At 39.1% G+C, this 20,738-nt stretch overlaps 1 protein-coding gene across 1 annotated transcript in view; it reads right to left on the minus strand.

Moving 5' to 3' along the window:
- TYR (tyrosinase) overlaps positions 1–16,015 on the minus strand; it is a 95,801-nt gene extending 79,786 nt beyond the window's left edge. Inside the window, exons 1-2 of the mRNA XM_073215662.1 lie at positions 15,139–16,015; positions 704–920 (exon numbers count right to left, since the gene is read on the minus strand). Coding sequence (XP_073071763.1) covers positions 704–920; positions 15,139–15,957 — 1,036 coding nt within the window. The 5' untranslated portion in view covers positions 15,958–16,015. The remainder of the gene's footprint in view (positions 1–703; positions 921–15,138) is intronic.
- Between the last annotated feature and the right edge of the window lie 4,723 nt (positions 16,016–20,738).

Raw genomic sequence — 20,738 nt, forward strand, 5'->3', positions numbered from 1 at the left:
TGTAATCCCTCAGAATACCAATCTCATTAAAAAAAGAAAAAGGGCTGTGGAACTATTTCAGATTAAAGAAGGCTAAAGACACAAGACAACTAAATGCTCCCTGACCCTAGCCTGGATCCTATTACAGAGAGAAAAAAAAGTGCTTTAAAGGATATTATTAGGTCCATTGAAAAAAACTGCAATTTTAACATGAGATTAGAATAGAGTATTATATCAATATAGAATTTACAGAAGTTGATAACTGTTCGGCTGTTTTGTTAGACCAAACACTGAAGGGAAACACTGAAATATTCTAAGGGAAAACACTTAAATTTCCAACAGTAAAGGGTTCCGATTTGTGCAATTTACCCTTAAATGACAGACTGGGAGAGAGAGAGAGAAAGAGAAAAAACAAGATAAAATGTAAACAGTAAGTGAATCTGGGAAAGGGTATACCTTATTCACATTGAGCTGTGTATTGTCTTCAGTCATTGACATAGTGGGCATATTCATACGTTATGCTGAAGAGTTGTTAATATGTTGGACTGTTGCTCAGACTTTGCTGAACATATATTTTATATATATATATATATCACATGTCCTTCAGTCATTCAGAAAATTCTGAATTCTCAACCCTTCAGGACCCAGGGTTTTGGAAAAGGTTGTAAACATAAATTCAGAAAGAGAAAAAAGGAATTTAAAGTGAGAGATAAAAGGCAATTACCTTCCAGTGTATTTCTAAAGCTGAAATTAGCAGTTTTATCCATGGAACCCGATTCATACTGGGTCAAACTCAGGCAAAATTCCACGTCAGCTGAGGAGGGGAGCCTCGGGGTCCTCGCTGTGTCGTGGCCTCCGGGATTGCGCAGTAATGGCCCCTCAGGAGCCCCGCTGCACAAAGCCTGGCGACTGTTATACTCGTCCAGTCGGGTACAGATGATCTGCACAAAACACCTTTATGTTAAAGGAGTTCTCACGTCTTTTGAGTCAAAGGGGAAAGTCAGGGAGATATAAATTCCTGATCACCACATCTGGATTTCTAATCAGGAGATTAATATTTTAAAGTAAACTGTTGAAGGAAGCAGCTGTCTGGGGGTTGCAGAATAAGCCATGAAAGTTAAAATCTAGAACAGAGTTCTAGTCTTTTTTTTTTATTTTTTGAGAGGGCATCTCTCATATTTATTGATCAAATGGTTGTTAACAACAATAAAATTCTGTATAAGGTAGTCAATGCTCAATGCACAATCATTAATCCATCTCAAGCCTAATTCTCATCAGTCTCCAATCTTCTGCAGCATAACGAACAAGTTCTTACATGGTGAACGAATTCTTACATAGTGAATAAGTTCTTACATGGTGAACAGTACAAGGGCAGTCATTACAGAAACTTTCGGTTTTGATCACGCATTATGAACTATAAACAATCAGGTCAAATATGAATATTCGTTTGATTTTTATACTTGATTTATATGTGGATCCCACATTTCTCCCTTTATTATTATTATTTTTTTTATTTTTAATAAAATGCTGAAGTGGTAGGTAGATGCAAGATAAAGGTAGAAAACATAGTTTAGTGTTGTAAGAGAGTAATTGTAGATGATCAGGTGTGTGCCTGTAGACTATGTGTTAATCCGAGCTAGACAAGGGCAATAAAACATCCACGGATGCAGAAGATTTCTCTCAAAACAGTGGGGGTGAGGTTCTAAGCCTCACCACTGTTGATCCCCAAATTCTCACCTGATGGCCCCCCTGCGACTGTACCTGTCTTAGGTTGTTCCTCCCTTGAGGAATCTTACCCGTCTCTGGCTAACCAGTCATCTTCTGGGGCCATACAGGGAGATGTAAAGTTGGTAAGTGAGAGAGAAGCCTTATTGTTTGAAAAGGTTAGCTTTTTACTTCTTTGCAGATTTATGCCCTGTGGTTTCTATGCCCAGCATTTGTCTTGAGGTATCTTTACCACTTGGAGGAATTATGATACTCGGTAAATAAGATATGAGGCACGAATTCTATTTAAGGGTTGTAATTAGGAAGGAAGAAGAAAAGCTATAGAGGTAGCAGATGGAAGAAAACATGGGAGGATTGATTATTTCTTTGACATATCTTCTTGTAGAGTACCTTAAGTATGTATAGGTTTTAAACTACTAACTAATTTGCACACACATATTAACATAATAGGAATACGGTGACATAAACAAAGCAGATCTATAATTACCAGCCATCTCCAGTGAAGCCAAGAAAACCAGTTAGGCACCCTAGGCATTTGTGAAAATTTGTCTGTGATATGATGAATATTGTCCAACTGTACTTGAACAGTCGGAGAGAAATCAGACAAATTAAAGCAACCCATTTCTGGGAACTGTTCACATCCCATATGATCTTTTAACCGTAGATAGTCTGTAGTCGTAAGATTTTGGAGCACTACAACTTGCACTTCTCCTAATTCTTGGTTGAGTTCCGACAGTATAGATCCAGTCAAATTTGTTGTTTTACTGTAGGCACAGGCCAGCTTAGATATCTCCTTCTTCATTCCAATGGCAAGTCCAGGAAATGGTGGGATGGATGCAGCTACAACTGCAGCATCGCCTGGATCTTTGTTGAGGTTTTTTGATGATGATCTTCTGGTATGAGTCTTCCAGAGAGTGCTGATATTGGAAGTTCTTCTTCATATCATATCTTAGTTCATTTTCTGGGTAGCCAAATTAGGCTTTGATCTTCTGTATAAAAAAAAACAGACCCTTTGTCCACACTTTGATATGCCCTTTATACCATTTTGTAGAACTCATTGGAGGTCACCACATAGGAACTGCTTTTTTTTTTATTTTTTATTAAGAGAAAGGAATATTATCAGAAAAGTGTACCTCCATAGCCAATCATCTGACACCCTTTAAGTGATCAAAATTAAGGATATTTAAAGCATGTGTTAATCTTTGATTTACCATTAGTTTTATCCTATCAAGGAGTAATACTCCTTTTCTTTCTTTCTTTCTTTCTTTTTTTAAAAATCTTTAATCTACACTTACATGAAGAATATTATGTTTACTAGGCTCTCCCCTATACTAGGTCCCCCCTATAAACCACATTACAGACACTGTCCATCAGCATAGCAAAATGTTGTAGAATCACTACTTGTCTTCTCCGTGTGGTACAGCCCTCCCCTTTCTCCCTCCCCCCCTATGCATGCTAATCTTAATACCCCCTTTCTTCTTCCCCACCCCCCTTATCCCTCCTTGCCCACCCATCCTCTCCAGTCCCTTTCCCTTTGGTACCCATTAGTCCATTTTTGGGTTCTGTAATTCCGCTGCTGTTTTGTTCCTTCAGTTTTTCCTTTGTTCTTATACTCCTCAGATGAGTGAAATCATTTGGTATTTCTCTTTCTCTGCTTGGCTTATTTCACTGAGCATAATACCCTCCAGCTCCATCCATGTTGCTGCAAATAGTGGGATTTTCCCTCTGCTTATGGCTGAGTAGTATTCCATTGTGTATATGTACCACATCTTCTTTATCCATTCATCTACCGATGGACATTTAGGTTGCTTCCAATTCTTGGCTATTGTAAATAGTGCTACAATAAACATAGGGTTGCATCTGTCTTTCTCAAACTTGATTGCTGCGTTCTTAGGGTAAATTCCTAGGAGTGGAATTCCTGGGTCAAATGGTAGGTCTGTTTTGAGCATTTTGATGGACCTCCATACTGCTTTCCACAATGGTTGAACTAATTTACATTCCCACCAGCAGTGTAGGAGGGTTCCTCTTTCTCCACAGCCTCGCCAACATTTGTTCTTGTTTGTCTTTTGGATGGCAGCCCTCCTTACTGGTGTGAGGTGATATCTCATTGTAGTTTTAATTTGCATTTCTCTGATAATTAGCACTGTGGAGCATCTTTTCATGTGTCTGTTGGCCATCTGTATTTCTTTTTTGGAGAACTGTCTGTTCAGATCCTCTGCCCATTTTTTAATTGGATTATTTGTTTTTTGTTTGTTGAGGTGTGTGAGCTCTTTATATATTTTGGATGTCAAGCCTTTATCGGATCTGTCATTTACAAATATATTCTCCCATACTGTAGGGTTCCTTTTTGTTCTATTGATGGTGTCTTTTGCTGTACAGAAGCTTTTCAGCTTAATATAGTCCCACTTGTTCAATTTTGCTGTTGTTTTCCTTGCCCGGGGAGATATGTTCAAGAAGAGGTCACTCATGTTTATGTCTAAGAGGTTTTTGCCTATGTTTTTTTCTAAGAGTTTTATGGTTTCATGACTTACATTCAGGTCTTTGACCCATTTTGATGGGGTGAGACAATGGTCCAGTTTCATTCTCCTACATGTAGCTGTCCAGTTTTGCCAGCACCATCTGTTGAAGAGACTGTCATTTTGCCATTGTATGTCCATGGCTCCTTTATCAAATATTAATTGACCATATATGTTTGGGCTAATGTCTGGAGTCTCTAATCTGTTCCACTGGTCTGTGGCTCTGTTCTTGTGCCAGTACCAAATTGTCTTGATCACTATGGCTTTGTAGTAGAGCTTGAAGTTGGGGAGTGAGATCCCCCCTACTTTATTCTCTTTTTCAGGATTGCTTTGGCTATTCGGGGTATTTGGTGTTTCCATATGAATTTTTGAATTATTTGTTCCAGTTCATTGAAGAATGTTGCTGGTAATTTGAGAGGGATTGCATCAAATCTGTATATTGCTTTGGGCAGGATGGCCATTTTGATGATATTAATTCTTCCTAGCCATGAGCATGGGATGAGTTTCCATTTGTTAGTGTCCCCTTTAATTTCTCTTAAGAGTGACTTGTAGTTTTCAGGGTATAGGTCTTTCACTTCTTTGGTTAGGTTTATTCCTAGGTATTTTATTCTTTTTGATGCAATTGTGAATGGAATTGTTTTCCTGATTTCTCTTTCTATTGGTTCATTGTTAGTGTATAGGAAAGGTACAGATTTCTGTGTGTTAATTTTGTATCTTGCAACTTTGCTGTATTCCGATATCAGTTCTAGTAGTTTTGGAGTGGAATCTTTAGGGTTTTTTATGTACAATATCATATCATCTGCAAATAGTGACAGTTTAACTTCTTCTTTACCTATCTGGATTCCTTGTATTTCTTTGTTTTGTCTGATTGCCATGGCTAGGACCTCCAGTACTATGTTAAATAACAGTGGGGAGAGTGGGCATCCCTGTCTTGTTCCCAATCTCAGAGGAAATGCTTTCAGCTTCTCACTGTTCAGAATAATGTTGGCTGTGGGTTTATCGTATATGGCCTTTATTATGTTGAGGTACTTGCCCTCTATACCCATTTTGCTGAGAGTTTTTATCATGAATGGATGTTGAATTTTGTCAAATGCTTTTTCAACATCTATGGAGATGATCATGTGGTTTTTGTCTTTCTTTTTGTTGATGTGGTGGATGATGTTGATGGATTTTCGAATGTTGTACCATCCTTGCATCCCTGGGATGAATCCCACTTGGTCATGGTGTATGATCCTTTTGATATGCTGTTGAATTCTGTTTGCTAATATTTTATTGAGTATTTTTGCATCTACATTTATCAGGGATATTGGTCTGTAATTTTCTTTTTTGGTGGGGTCTTTGCCTGGTTTTGGTATTAGGGTGATGTTGGCCTCATAGAATGAATTTGGGAGTATTCCCTCCTCTTCTATTTTTTGGAAAACTTTAAGGAGAATGGGTATTATGTCTTCTCTGTGTGTCTGATAAAATTCCGAGGTAAATCCGTCTGGCCCCGGGGTTTTGTTCTTGGGTAGTGTTTTGATTACTGTTTCAATTTCTTTGCTTGTAATTGGTTTGTTTAACTTTTGTGTTTCTTCCTTGGTCAGTCTTGGGAGGTTGTATTTTTCTAGGAAGTTGTCCATTTCTTCTAGGTTTTCCAGCTTGTTAGCATATAGGTTTTCATAGTAGTCTTTAATAATTCGTTGTATTTCTGTGGAGTCTGTTGTGATTATTCCGTTCTCATTTCTGATTCTGTTGATTTGTGTTGATTCTCTTTTTCTCTTAATAAGTTTGGCTAGAGGTTTATCTATTTTGTTTATTTTCTCAAAGAACCAGCTCTTGGTTTTGTTGATTTTTGCTATTGTTTTATTCTTCTCAATTTTGTTTATTTCTTCTCTGATCTTTATTATGTCCCTCCTTCTGCTGACTTTAGGCCTCATTTGTTCTTCTTTTTCCAGTTTTGATAATTGTGATGTTAGACTATTCATTTGGGATTGTTCTTCCTTCTTCAAGTGTGCCTGGATTGCTATATACTTTCCTCTTAAGACTGCTTTCGCTGTGTCTCAAGAGAAGTTGGGGCTTTCTGTTGTTGTTATCATTTGTTTCTATATATTCCTTGATCTCTATTTTGATTTGTTCATTGATCCATTGATTATTTAGAAGCATGTTGTTAAGTCTCCATGTGTTTGTGAGCCTTTTTGTTTTCTTTGTAGAATTTATTTCTGGTTTTATACCTTTGTGGTCTGAAAAATTGGTTGGTAGAATTTCAATATTTTGGAATTTACTGAGGCTCTTTTTGTGAGCTAGTATGTGGTCTATTGTGGAGAATGTTCCATGTGCACTTGAGAAGAATGTATATCCTGTTGCTTTTGGATGTAGAGTTCCATAGATGTCTATTAGGTCCATCTGTTCTAGTGTGTTGTTCAGTGCCTGTGTGTCCATACTTATTTTCTGCCTGGTGGATCTATCCTTTGGGGTGAGTGGTGTGTTGAAATCTCCTAAAATGAATGCATTGCAGTCTATTTCCCTCTTTAGTTCTGTTAGTATTTGTTTCACATATGCTGGTGCTCCTGTGTTGGGTCCATATATATTTAGAATGGTTATATCCTCTTGTTGGACTGAGCCCTTTATCATTATGTAGTGTCCTTCTTTATCTCGTTACTTTCTTTGTTTTGAAGTCTATTTTGCCTGATATGAGTACTGCAACCCCTGCTTTCTTCTCACTGTAATATTCTTGCCTGAAATATGTTTTTCCATGCCTTGACTTTTAGTCTGTGCATGTCTTTGGGTTTGAGGTGAGTCTCTTGTAAGCAGCATATAGATGGGTCTTGCTTTTGTATCCATTCTATTCCTCTGTGTCTTTTGATTGGTGCATTTAGTCCATTTACATTTAGGGTGACTATTGAGAGATATGTACTTATTGCCACTGCAGGCTTTAGATTCATGCTCACCAAAGGTTCAAGGTTAGCCTCTTTAGTATCTTACTGCCTAACTTACCTCACTTATTGAGCTGTTATATACACTGTCTGGAGATTCTTTCTTCTCTCCCTTCTTATTCCTCCTCCTCCATTCTTCATATGTTGGGTGTTTTGTTCTGTGCTCTTTTTAGGAGTGCTCCCATCTAGAGCAGTCCCTGTAAGATGCCCTGTAGAGGTGGTTTGTGGGAAGCAAATTCCCTCAGCTTTTGCTTATCTGGGAATTGTTTAATCCCGCCATCATATTTAAATGATAGCCGTGCTGGATACAGTATCCTTGGTTCAAGGCCCTTCTGTTTCATTGCATTAAATATATCATGCCATTCTCTTCTGGCCTGTAGGGTTTCTGTCGAGAAGTCTGATATTAGCCTGATGGGTTTTCCTTTATAGGGGACCTTTTTCTCTCTAGCTGTCTTTAAAACTCTTTCCTTGTCCTTGATCCTTGCCATTTTAATTATTATGTGTCTTGTTGTTGTCCTCCTTGTATCCTTTCTGTTGGGGGTTCTATGTATTTCCGTGGTCTGTTCAATTATTTCCTCCCCCAGTTTGGGGAAGTTTTCAGCAATTATTTCTTCAAAGAGACTTTCTATCCCTTTTCCTCTCTCTTCTTCTTCTGGTACCCCTATAATACGGATATTGTTCCTTTTGGATTGGTCACATAGTTCTCTTAGTATTGTTTTGTTCCTGGAGATCCTTTTATCTCTCTCTGCATCTGCTTCTATGTGTTCTCTGGTTTCTATTCCATCAATGGCCCCTTGCATCTTATCCATTATGGTTATAAATCCTTCCAGAGTTTGTTTCACTTCTGTAATCTCCCTCCAGATGTCTGTAGTCTCCCTCCGGACTTCATCCCTTAGCTCTTGCATATTTCTCTGCATCTCTGTTAGCATGTTTATAATTTTTATTTTGAATTCTTTTTCAGGGAGACTGGTTAAGTCCATCTCTGCAGATCCTCTCAGGTGTTGTCTGAACTATGTTGTACTGGACTAAATTTTTTTGCCTTTTCATGGTGATAGTGGTGGCTGTAGGCAGGTTGCTGGTGTGTCAGCTGGGAGAAGAAAGTCCTTTCCTGCTTGCTGGATGCCTTGCCCTTCTTCGCTGCCTGAGATGGTTCCTGCACTCCTGGAGCAGCCACTGGGTTAATCCCCTTAGCTGCTGTGGGCAGCGTTTCTGTCAGAGCAGCGCAGAATCCTGCAGATAGTTGTAGGCATGCCAGGCACACTCCTCCATGATAGCAGTACCCCTGCCAGGCAGCTGTGTGCCAGCAGCGTTCTTTGGATCTGGTCCGGGTGGCTGTGCTTTGGGCTGGGATTCCGGTCAGCTGCTGGGGGCACACCTGCTCCCTCTGGCTCTGCTGCAGGTGCACGTGGCACTCTCCCATGCAGACCTCTACTGGGCTCGTCTGGCTCCACTGCATCCAGTGCATGTGAGCCACACCCGGGCTGTTCGGTCCCTTCTGGCGCCATTGGAGCACGCAATCTGCTCCTGGTCCCTTCCAGCGCTGCCACCCCCAGCACGCGCTGCCCCTCTCCTACTACTGGGCTAGTGTTTCATGGTCTGTGCCGGTTGGAGGAATGAGTGGCAGGCTGCTTAGTGCAGTGAGGGGCTTCAGAGCTGCACTTCCTCCCCGTGGTTTAGGGTTCCTAAGGTTCCCCGGGATTCCAAGCTGCTGGCTAAGTGTGCTGGGACGATTTCATCCAGCTATGGGGTCCCTGTCTCTTTAAGACTTGCAGAAAGCTCTTGGTTTTCTTTTGTCTCAGGGGCACCAGTTGCGGGGACCTGCCCACAGGTTTTGCTTTTCTGTTTCTCTAATATCCAGCACCCTGTGCACCTGTGTCTGCGTTCCAGGTGCAGATTTCTAGAGCTGGTTGTTTAGCAGTCCTGGGCTTTCACTCCCTCCCTGTTCTGACTCCTTTCTTCCCGCCGGGTTCTGGGGTGGTGGAGCGTTCGGGTCCCGCCTGGCTGCGGCTTGTATCTTACCCCCTTCATGTGATGTTGAGTTCTCACATATGTATCCTGTTTGTTGTACTGCATCCACTGGTGTCTCTTTTAGGAATAGTTGTATTTACTGTATTTTCATAAATATGTATGTTTTGGTGAGGAGATTTCCTCTGAACTACTCACACCACCATCTTCCAGTGATCCTAGGGATGTTTTTAATTATTGGTCACTAAGGTATCACTAACTAATTAAAGCATTGTGTGTTGGAAAAGAATTGGATTCCAAATCCAGGTAGATGTGGGCTTCCATTTTGGGTCAGCTACTTACTAGCAATAAATCAATGAGCATATTATTTAGAATTCCTGAGTCTCAGTTTCCTAAACTGTAATACAAAATAATATTACATATAATATTAAATAATAAATATTATATATGCACGTTAATGTATTATTTATATAAAGCTCAGTTCCTGGCTCAGCAAATGTCTGCTTCTAGTTTTCTTATACTTCATTACATCTCTCAATCCTTTTATCTGTGCATAATTGAAAACTAGAACTGTTAGGTGACTTGATAAGGTCATGTGATGTTTATTTAGACTCAGAGCTAGAGCATTAATACACATTACTCCTGATTCCAGAGGTAAATCCACTATGTTTATTACTGCCTCTGGCATAAGACTGGTTGACTAAGGCTGACCTAACGTTTGCATTGAATGTCATACATTGGATATTCCTTTACAATATTGATTACATGGACATCATGGCAGGCACATAGATGAATCATTTTCATTCCTGTTTAAATAATAAACCATCTCAGGGTATTTTCAAAAGATCCTCACTGCCTAAAAGACTCCTAAGGCACACTTGTTTAAATTAGAGAGGTTTGAATGGCACAATTTTTGCTGAAATGCCAACTGCCAAGTGACTAAGTATTTAGGTGATTGGATGTATTAGTAGGAAACAAGAAGGAAATTTAGCCCAGTTCCAGAACCAATTTGAAAAACTTAATCGAAAGTCATCACCTTTATATTTGATGCAGAAGGAGAGGCTGGGTAGAAGAAATTGTTAGCATTATGGTGATGATCATGGGCATTGCAGTCAGACATGCTCTCCAACATTGACTCTTTATTAGCTACGACCTTGGGCAGATTACTTAAGCTCCCTAAGTATTAAGATTTTTCATCTGTAAATGTGGATTGTAACAACTTTTTATGCAGGAGCAAATAATTTAACATATGTAAGGAACTTAGTACATAGTGCCATATATAGAGTGCATAATAATGACAGCTATTATGTTATTATTGAATATGAGACCATTGGACAGTTAACCAGATAGTTTATAGCCCTAGCTCTCTAACACTGGTTGAGTTTTTATTATTTAAATAACTAATAGTGATGTATCATATAAAGATATAATAAAAATTTCTACACGTGGAACTGAAAGAATATGTCAGATATTAAAACTAGTCATTTTACATTAACAGACTTCATTGAAGCCTTTCACAATAATGCTTTAAGATAATATTGTTCTAATTTTAAAAAGTTCTCAGAATAATTAACTTTCAGGTCTTGTAGCTGAATAAGTTACATAAGTCCACTGAAATTCATGTTTACATGACTCAAAAGGTTATACCCTTAAACTGCATTCTGCTTTCGATTCCATTTAGTATTTTCATTAACACAGAAAACAAGCACATATGATAATTGCACACCATTTTCTCTGGTGAGAAAAAACAAGGGTCAATGATGCTGCATAACCTGTTCAATAGCATTTCATAAGTGGCCGAGCTGGAATCTGGTAAGGGGCAGAGGTCTTCAGATGAGGAATTTGTCCTTTTCTATTTCAACACAGGTGATTTATAATGTGTGATGGGGGGTGAAAAATCAAGCATCCCAAGTCAAATGACAAAAGGGAGTTGGAAAGAAGAAACAGGTGTATTAATGGAGAAGATAGTGCTCTCATAAATTTAAAGAAATTGCATTTAACTATTAGTTATTAAAAGCTTTCAGGAGCAAAGGTTCTATTATGGCATTAGAGGCTTATCTGGAAAAATAAAACCCAGATGACATTCCACAGAATCTTTTTCATAAAGAAAAAAGGGAATCTGTTATTGCACTGAGCTGTTGCCATGGTTACCTAAACCCCTGCCTCTCTGCTGAATGTGACTTTTTTTCTTCCCACTATTTACTTCCATGTGATGGGCTTCTCACCTCATGAGTGAATTCCCTTGCCACATTTCACTCCCGTCTATCATCTTGGAAAAACTTATTTCCTCTTTGATTCATTATGACAGCTACCCCTCACCTACCTTTCCTTTTTCTGGCTAGTCTACCTGCTGCTTGTCTAACTTTGGATCTAATTGTGTTGAGCATAGATATTTGTATTAAGCACACCCCCATCTCCAAAAATAATGGACTGTCCTAACTGATGATAAACATGCTTGTACTTTATAGAAGCTCTTGGCAGTAAGCAAATAAATGAAAAACCATACCAAAAAAAGTCATGAATTCTGAATATAAGAAAAACAGTTTTCTAAGAATCCTAACATTAACTAAATATCTGATTTTAATTATTTCATAGAAAACCCTATCAGTGAATATTATTAATCTCAATATTCAGATATGTTGTAACTTGTTTGATCTTCTCTATTGAATGCTCTCTTTTTTGCATGCATGTACACACATACATATGGAATCCCAGGGAGAACTATACAGAATGTTTTATTCTAGACTTTGAATTTAGTTGCTGTTCATTTTGCATTGTTGTCTCCTTGGCCTTGGGGATTCAGTGCTGCAAAGAAGTACAGTCTAAGGTTCTAGAAATCCAGCCATGCAGAGTTCAATTTTTAATGTATTAGAGCATTAGAGCAAGCATGTCTATGAAATTTAATGTTGTTCAATTCAGCATTCATTTATAAAGCTCATTCCATGTATATATTATGGTCCTGAACTCTGTGGATATAAAAATAAATTAGAAATGATCTCTACCTTGGAGCAGCTAACAAAGACAGGTCTACAAAGAGAGATTTGAAAACAGCTACCTGTACTGAAGAGTTATAGGTGCCACGATATAAATCTGTACCAAGTGTAATGATAGCACAAAGGGGTGAGGGTCAGTTCTACCTGAGTAAGGGGTGTGGATCAGTAAAAGTCTAATGGAATATTTTCATCATAACGTGAAAGAGAAGGACTGCATCATAATACCTTCCCCAGTTATCTGTAAAACCGAATTTTAAGGAAGTCAAGTGAATGTGAGTCAAATGTTACGTCAATAAATTAGTGGCTTATTTGATCTCTTCTGAGCCTAAATGGCTCATTATTTATGGGGAAATAGCCCTGTAGCCAGAGGCTTTGGATTTTAGTCGTCAGCTACTGGACCTTAGACAAATCATTCTACCTTTCTAGGCTTCTTTTTAATCAAATGCTAGCACTAGCTACACGCCACTGATGCTCTCTTAATGCAGAACTAATAAATGCTATGAATCTCTAAAACCTCTACTTTTGTGTCAAGTGAAAAAGATCTGAAACCAAAGAAAAACATGGAGGCTTTGTACCAAAGGGCTGTCAGTCCAGTTAATTCAGAAGGTAATGAACTCACCACGTCTGGAAGTGGTGGGGGTGGGGGGTCTCTCACCTCACACTAGTCAAGCTCTTGATTTTAGTGTTTAATTCAGGCAAAAACATTTAAACTAGGGGTGTGTTTATTATACAACGTGCATTTATAAAGTGAAATAGATACTAAAACAATTTCCATATTAAATCAGTTATTCTCAGTACTGGCTGCACAGTAGAATTACCTAAGAAGGTTTTAGAAAATACAGGCGCCTGGACTTCACAGTGGACTTCCTGAGTGTGATTTTCCAGCAGAAGTTAAGTGGATGGAGCCCATGCAGTTGCTGTGTTTAGTTTTTGTTTTGTTTTAAGCTCCCTAAGTGCTTTAGATACTGAGAGCTGTTGAATTAAATCAAAATAAACAACTAATCTTAATTTTTAAAGGACTGGAACTAGAGAAGCTGTATGGAGGAATGGGAACAGCCAACTAGAGATGGTTTCAGCTCTCACCTCACACAGTGACACCGCTCATCTTAGGTGGACCCAAATGTTCATTCATTTCACCCTCTTTATTTAAACTGCTTCTTTTTTTCAATGGTCTTTATCCACTCTATTTCTCAGTTTTATTTTTAACACCAGTTTAATCATAGACAATATTGAACCAAATGTTGTAACAAGTTCAGGCCAGTGTTTACCAACTAGACCCAAAGTTTTATTTAGGAGTAAAATTAGCCACAATCATTAAAAAAAAATAAAAAAGTAAGGAAAACATTCACCACTTTATAATCAATAGGTGATTAGGAAAAATTAGATATATGTATCTGAGTATTGCCAAGTAGCATATATCTCATATAATTAAGGAACAGTAGCTATTAAGCTTTAGTGTGGAGGTGTTTTAACTTCTTCAGTCATTTCGATAATCTGCCAGCTTTTCTGGGTCAAGTGAAACTAGTTAAGGAATGTGTTATAACTGACAGAAAAATCCCACATCCAAGCTCAGTATTTTAAGCAGTAACAGAGGACATGAGAGCTAGGTGACAGTTTTACACTTCAAGGTTAAGGCAGGAGATCTCAAGGCTTGTTGAAATATATTTTTTTCAAGGGCATTTTCTCCAACTTTTCCTACACAAACAACACTCATTACTCTTGGTAAATAGCTGACATTAGTGACACCAGATGTTGTAGAGTGGCCAATTTTCAGTGAGCTCCAAGAGGCTCCATTTGGAAGGTGTATGATCTTAGTGGGGGGCATGGGGGTGGTGGGAAGCCTTCCACATTTCGAAACTGCAGAGTGCAAGGCACAGTACAAGATTCTTCCTACCTCATTTGGGCTTAGTTCTGTAGAGCACTTTTGGTCAAAAGTAGTGCATTAGAAATGTTGAGTACAGGCAGAAACGCATTCCTTCTACCTTATGGTTTTAGAATGATAGATCATTAAATTAAAAGCATACTTCTTTAGTTACCTCTTGTCCCTAATCCAGAGTAAGAAATTCAGAATAGGAGGAATGGAAATAAAATCTCAAAATAGCAATCTCCCATCATGCACCTCTGAAGTTTACACATATTTAGGAGAAAGTTAATTTCTTCTTCAGTCTAATGAAAAAAGTGACACAGAATGGGCCAGATCCTTTGGCTGAAGACACCATAGCAGTCATGCCCCTGGAAATAGTATAGGGTGGTAATGCAGCCAAACCATCTGAGAGACATTTCTTTTGTCTACTACTTACTAGCTGTATGAATCTTGTATGAGTTACCTAATGCCTTTAAGCCTCAGTCTTTTAATCTTTAAAGAGGAAACATTTAGTAAGGGTATTAAATGAGTTAATACACAAAAGTATTGCTCACACATGCTAAATGTCAATGAGTATTAGCTGTTTTCATAATTGACCTATTCAGGCCTCAGGGTCCTCCTATATTTAAAACAAAATAAGATTAAAACTAAACAGTGTCCCCCAAATTTTACTGATGATAGCAATCACCACAGACATTTAATAAAAGATGCCTTCCCAGGACCTTTCTCTTAAGATTCTGATCAGTGAATCTCAGATAGAGCTAGGGATTTGTATTTTTGCACTGTGTGACTTTTTTTTTGTGAAGGAAATTTCAGAAACACTGATCTAGATCATTTATTTATTTAATCATCTAAATATTAATCCATCCATTCATTCAACAGATAGGTAGCATTTGCCAGGCACCATCCTAGGTTCCAGAAAATGCAGTGGGAAGCCAAGTGCTTCCTGTTTGGAGCTTAGGAACCTAGTAGAGGATATTAGGCAAAATCCACACAATTTCTATGTAACCACAATTGTGAAGTGTGCTGTAAAGAAAACACACAGGTATTTTGAGAACTGTTAATAGGGGACCTTTTCTACTCTTGGTGGGACAGATGGAGAAGGAAGCTGATGAAGACCTGCCTGAAGGAGCAATAGCGAGAGCTCCTTTGCGCTCTGATACCGTGTCCCCCGCACACCTTACCTGCCAAGAGGAGAAGAAGGATGCCGGGCTGAGGAGGTCAGGGTGGGCGGGGTGGCGCCCTCCCAGGTACTCATCTGTGCAAATGTCACAGTTTTCAGCGTCTCGCCAGTCCCAGTATGGAATAGTGAAGTTCTCATCCCCTGTCAGCTTCTGGATTTCTTGTTCCCACAGCAGCAAGAAGAGTCTATGCCAAGGCAGGAAACCTGGTGCTTCGTGAGCAAAATCAATGTTCCTCCAGACCCCAGACCCCCCAAGCAGTGTGTCCCTGGACACATAGTAATGAGTCCACACAAAGAGGTCATAAATGTTGATGTCTTTAAACATGGGTGTCGATCCGTTATTCATTTGGCTGGAGGTGCCTGTGGGGATGACGTAGTCTGGGCTGGTAGTATGCTTTGCTAAGGTGAGGTAGGCGAGAAATTTGTTCCTCTCTGGAACGCTCAGATCGAAGATGTTTCTTCTGACCAAGAGCCGCTCCTCTGTGCAGTTTGGTCCCCCAAAGCCAAACTTGCAGTTTCCACAGTCGAACCCCATGAAATTGCCGAAACACTGGCAGCTCCTGTTATAGAAGACAGAGGGCCAAGACTCCCGGTCGTCCACCCCGGAGAAGGGAAACTGAGGGCCCAGGGGCGCATGGGACAGAACTATGTCCTGGCAGGAGCCCCGGCCCGAGTGCTGGCCGCAGGGACTCCCGTCGCCCCTCCACGGCGGGCAGCACTCCTTCCCCATCAGGTTCTTTGGGGAGACGCAGGCTCGAGGGAAGTGGCCGGCGGAGATCCGGGCATGCCACAGCAGGCAGCACACAGCAGCCAGGAGCATTCTTCCTGCAGTCCTCCGAGGCTGGATGGAGCTGGTTCACTGAGCCGCACACTTCTCTTTCCAGCCTCCCCTACAGTGACTATCACATGTTTTGGCTAAGACCTATGTAATACCGTTCCCACCTCCAGCATCAGACACTTAGTCTTTATCTTAAGCTTTCATCCTCTGAAAGCCACATGACTAGTTTGTCTTTGGAGTTGGCACATATCCCACCCAGGGGACAGGCCTATGGTCATGTGACAGACACTATTCACCACTAACAGTTTTATTCTTACGGTTTGAATGATAATAATAAAATAATGCCTGATCTAAGAAAATCCATTCATTAGCTATGAAATTAATGAGGATCTGAATTTAAAAATGAAAAGTAGTGTCAGGACTAGGGCTTTGCTTATGAAGAAAGGTCAGGAAGTGTTAGAGATGATCAGTGCAAGGGAGTTGTTTTTGAGACCATAAATAGGCCACAACATTTGCAGAACTCAGCTTTGCAGAAAGAGATTCTTCTCAGAGCCTAGAGGTGATTTCTTATATCTGATCATATTACAGCTTATTTGTTTTATACAAAGTTTCAGAAGAAACAAAAATCTGCTGTGTCCCCCTAATTATCTTGATGCATTCAGCTGCTTGTTCATTTTCTGATTATTCCTAAAGATAAGAGTCCTTCACTTTGATAGGAATCAAATCACTTTAACAGGTGGGTTGTCTGCTTTTTGTGGGGACTTTAACTACTTTAACGACCAGTTAATGTTCCAAAAGAAACTCTCTCTTTTTTTTAAAATGCTGTAGCCATTGTGTTTCACCCATAAGTTCTGGAAATCAGGAATTTATTTGAAAGATTATTGGCAGTTTGGTCTTGCAAAGGAATTCTCAGTTTAGTGAGTGAATGTATAAGGAGTGATACATTTATTTAACAAATATTTATTATCATTTAAATTCAGGAGTTCTCTCTCTGTGTGTGTATAATGAGCCAGACAAATTGAAATGCTTGGATTAAAATACAATTTTCCCACTGTGCTAGTTTTCAAATGAGTGGTACAGATAATAAACACATCAGACTTTTAATGGAGTGATACATTTGCCAATTGAAGATACTGGAAAGTATTGTGTAGTTTTGGATAATAGGATTCCGGTTTTATTAAGGGCAAGCCCATTGAGTAAAATGTTAAAGGGTAGGCATACATTGAAAAGACAAATGAGAATGGAGACAATACCTCAGGTGGAGGAAGCCCGAGAGGGGAGAGCTGTGTTTCATTGGCAGAGTTAAGCACTGGATTCAGACATGCTGTGACTTTGGGGTGTGGGGCGTGTGGGAAGTGGGAGACAAATATGTTCCCAGCCCAGGGCAAACACCCTTTGAAGCCAAAATCAGTCAAAAGGAGAAATAAAGTGGGAGGAATCTGTTTATTAGTTTACAAGCAGTTGTCCACTTCTGTTTGGCCATATCTCTCATGATCTGGCTGCAGAAAGGGACCCCACCAAACCTCTCTGGTCCAGATATGCCCTCACTCCCCCAACCCTTGTAATCACCTGTTGATATATTGATATGGAGATGGCCTACTTCTCTCCACCCCTTGGAAACACCTATTGATATGGATATGCACCAAGGCCAGGGGAGAAATTCTGAAAATATTGCAACTTTAGCCACATGTGCTCTCCACACTATAGGATATTATACCTGGGACTTCCATGAAGGGGCTTAACAACTAAGTGGTTTGAACAAAGATGAACTGAAAAGTTAGAGATTTGAGAGTTGTCGAATCAAGATTGCTCCTCTGAGACTTCCTTCCTTTTGATCATTCCATTCTCAAAGCTGGGTGGTCCCCTGAACATAAAGAACATGGGAGAAAAAGTGAAAGCTCCCAGTGTCTGGGCTCTTAGCTTGGAGTTCCAGGGAAGACTATCACCATCCTGGTGATGCTGGCACGTCAGCCTCTCTCTTCTCTTCCCTTTCTGCTGGAGTTTGTCTCATTATTTAGAGAAGACACCGAGGCTCCTCCATATAACTTTCTTGGGACTCTAAAGAGCCTTTTTTGGTGGAAGGAGCAGTGTGTGGGTGAAGAGGAAGATAAGAGAAGTTTCCATGGAAATGCTGCCTGTGGCTGGGATCAGGAAGTCATCACATGATCTTCACAAGGACCCTTAATCTGTTTTCTTCCTCCTTCCAGAGCCACAAAGGGATTAACACAGGGCTTCTCGCCCCTGAGGAGCCTTGGTTCTCTATTACTTATAACCACATGTGGCCTTTGTAATTCTGTTCTATCTACTTACCACCAGAATTCAATTTCTGATGTTCAATTTAATTAAGAATGTTGCTTTACATTTCCCCCCCCATCAGGCTTCCCACTGAATAACTTAGAAAGCCTCTGTCACATGACTGGGCTTCTATGTCTGCTCCCCCAAGTGTCTTTCATAATCTTCAGAACATGCTTAGAGGAATGGCCAAAATGCACTTTGTTCTCTTAATTTCCTTACAAAGTTGATTTCCTTAAATCGACAGATTATCTTTATTACTCCCAAATATAGGACACTCTCTCCTCTTGCCCATATGTATGATAGTTCCCCTTTATCTAATGTTTCAGTTACCTGTGGTCAACCATGGTTCAGAAGCCGATGATCCTCCTTCTAACATATCTTGAGAAGAGCAATATGTAGCAGCATAGTGCTACATCACAATGCCCATGTCATTCACCGCACTTCATCATACCATATAGGCATTTTATCATTTCACATCATCATAAGAAGTAGGATATTGCAAGTACAATAGACTGTTTTGAGAAAGTGAGACCATATTCACATAACTTTTATTACAATATGTTATAATCATTCTGTTTTATTATTGTTATTGTTAATCTTTCACTGTGCCTGATTTTTAAATTAAACTTTATCATAGGTATGTAAGTGTAGAAAATAAAAACATATAGGGTTTGGCACTATCTGTGGTTTTAGGAATCCACTGAGGGTCTTAGAATATGTGCCCTATTGATAAGGACTTGAAGTGATATGCCCGATGGTGAACTTCTCTGTAATGGGCTCATTGTCAATACATATTTTATATATCAAACCCCATTTAGACTGGTTCTCCCTTGAACCCTAGATATATGTTCTCTAGATATCTCTAGTTTACAGACTTTAAAAGTGTCCTGTTGTTTTCTCAGAGATTATGGTATGATGTAACACATGAACTAATGCAATATTCTATTAATCAAATATAGAAGGTCAGTAAATACTCTGCAAGTATTTACTAAGCATCAATTATCAGGCATATACTGAGACATGGGGATGCTATGGAAGGCATAACAGAGAGGTTTCTACCCTCATGAAGCATATTGTCAGTTAAAATATTTTTATGGAGATGCTATGAACATGTGCTGTAAGTATGGAGGTACATGTATGGATGAGATCATAGTTCTTGAAGGACTCAAAGCAGAGATTTGATGCAGTATTATGTGAATTTAAAACATTTCACTGAAGCTGGTGAGATAAAAAACTGATGTGAGGGTGGAGCAAGAGTTGATACAGAAATAGCCATTAGAGATTATTGGAGTAATCCAGGTAAGAAATTATGTGGCCTGGCCTGGAGTAATGATCCCTGAAAAGGACAGAAGTGAGCGGATCGGGAGAGATACACAGGTGGTGGATTCAAGGGGAGTGACAAGTGAAGAGGCAAGAGGTTGGGGTTGACTCCTAGGTTTCTGGCTAGTGCCACTAACTAAAACGAGGAGCAGTTAAGGGTAAAAGGTTTCTTGGAATTGAATGTGATTTCAATTTTAGACATGTTGAATTTGAGAGTTAAATTATAGTCTAGACACAAACAGTTGTCCTGTCTTCCCATGTTTGCATTGATGATTCACCAGCTCACTGGTTTTGACCTAGTCAGCCTTGCTCTTTTCCCTCATTCTGACCATCAGTCTTTGCTCGTTTATTTGACGATAGTTTTACCCTTCTTCTCCAACTTTGTTTTTTAGCCCTTTCTCTAAATTTTAACAGTAGCTGCCATTTATTAAGTATATGGAAATAGTTAAATATATTCAAACTAGAAAAAAATAATATAATGAATGAGCATGTACCCATAATCAAGGGCTTCAACAACTATCACCTTTCTGTAGGCATTGTTTCTCTTGTCCCAAAAACATAAAAAGAAAAAAAATTCTTTAGCATTTTAAAACAAGTCTCAACATATCCTCTCCGTAATATCTCAGTATACATAGTAAACAATGATATACTTAAAAATGTAACCATAGTACCAGTACACCATTTCAGAAAAAAGGAGAGAACAATAATTCCTTAATAATATTGTATTTCAAGTCTATGTTCAATTTACTTTAATTATCTTAAAAATGTTCTTCAAGATCCGAACAAGGTCTTTGTATACGACATGTTGGCAGTTTCAATACATTGCTTTAGTTGGTATGCTTCTTAGGTTTTAAGTTTCTGTTTCTCTCTCCTTTTTTTAATGCAAAAATTTGTTTGTGGAAGAAAGTGAATTTTGTCCTGTCAAATACCACACTTTTCAGAGTTGACAAATTTTATAGGTTCAGGGTCCATTTCGTTACTGTTTTTGTAAGAATTTCTTCACAGGTGTCATTGTGTATTACTTAAACATGTCAGAGAATATATTGTCTGTTTTCCACATTATTAGTTTTTTTTAATTGATCAGTGGGTTGAGATGATGTCTTGTCAGGTTGTCTTGTCTATTATACAGTTCTCTGACAAAAACAAAAAAATCTGACACACCACAGAGTTTTTTCATCCATTGGTAATTGTTTCTCACATCCATTATT

The sequence above is a fragment of the Manis javanica genome, chromosome 11 (genome assembly GCF_040802235.1).
Source record: "Manis javanica isolate MJ-LG chromosome 11, MJ_LKY, whole genome shotgun sequence".
NCBI classification, from domain to species: Eukaryota; Metazoa; Chordata; class Mammalia; order Pholidota; family Manidae; genus Manis; species Manis javanica.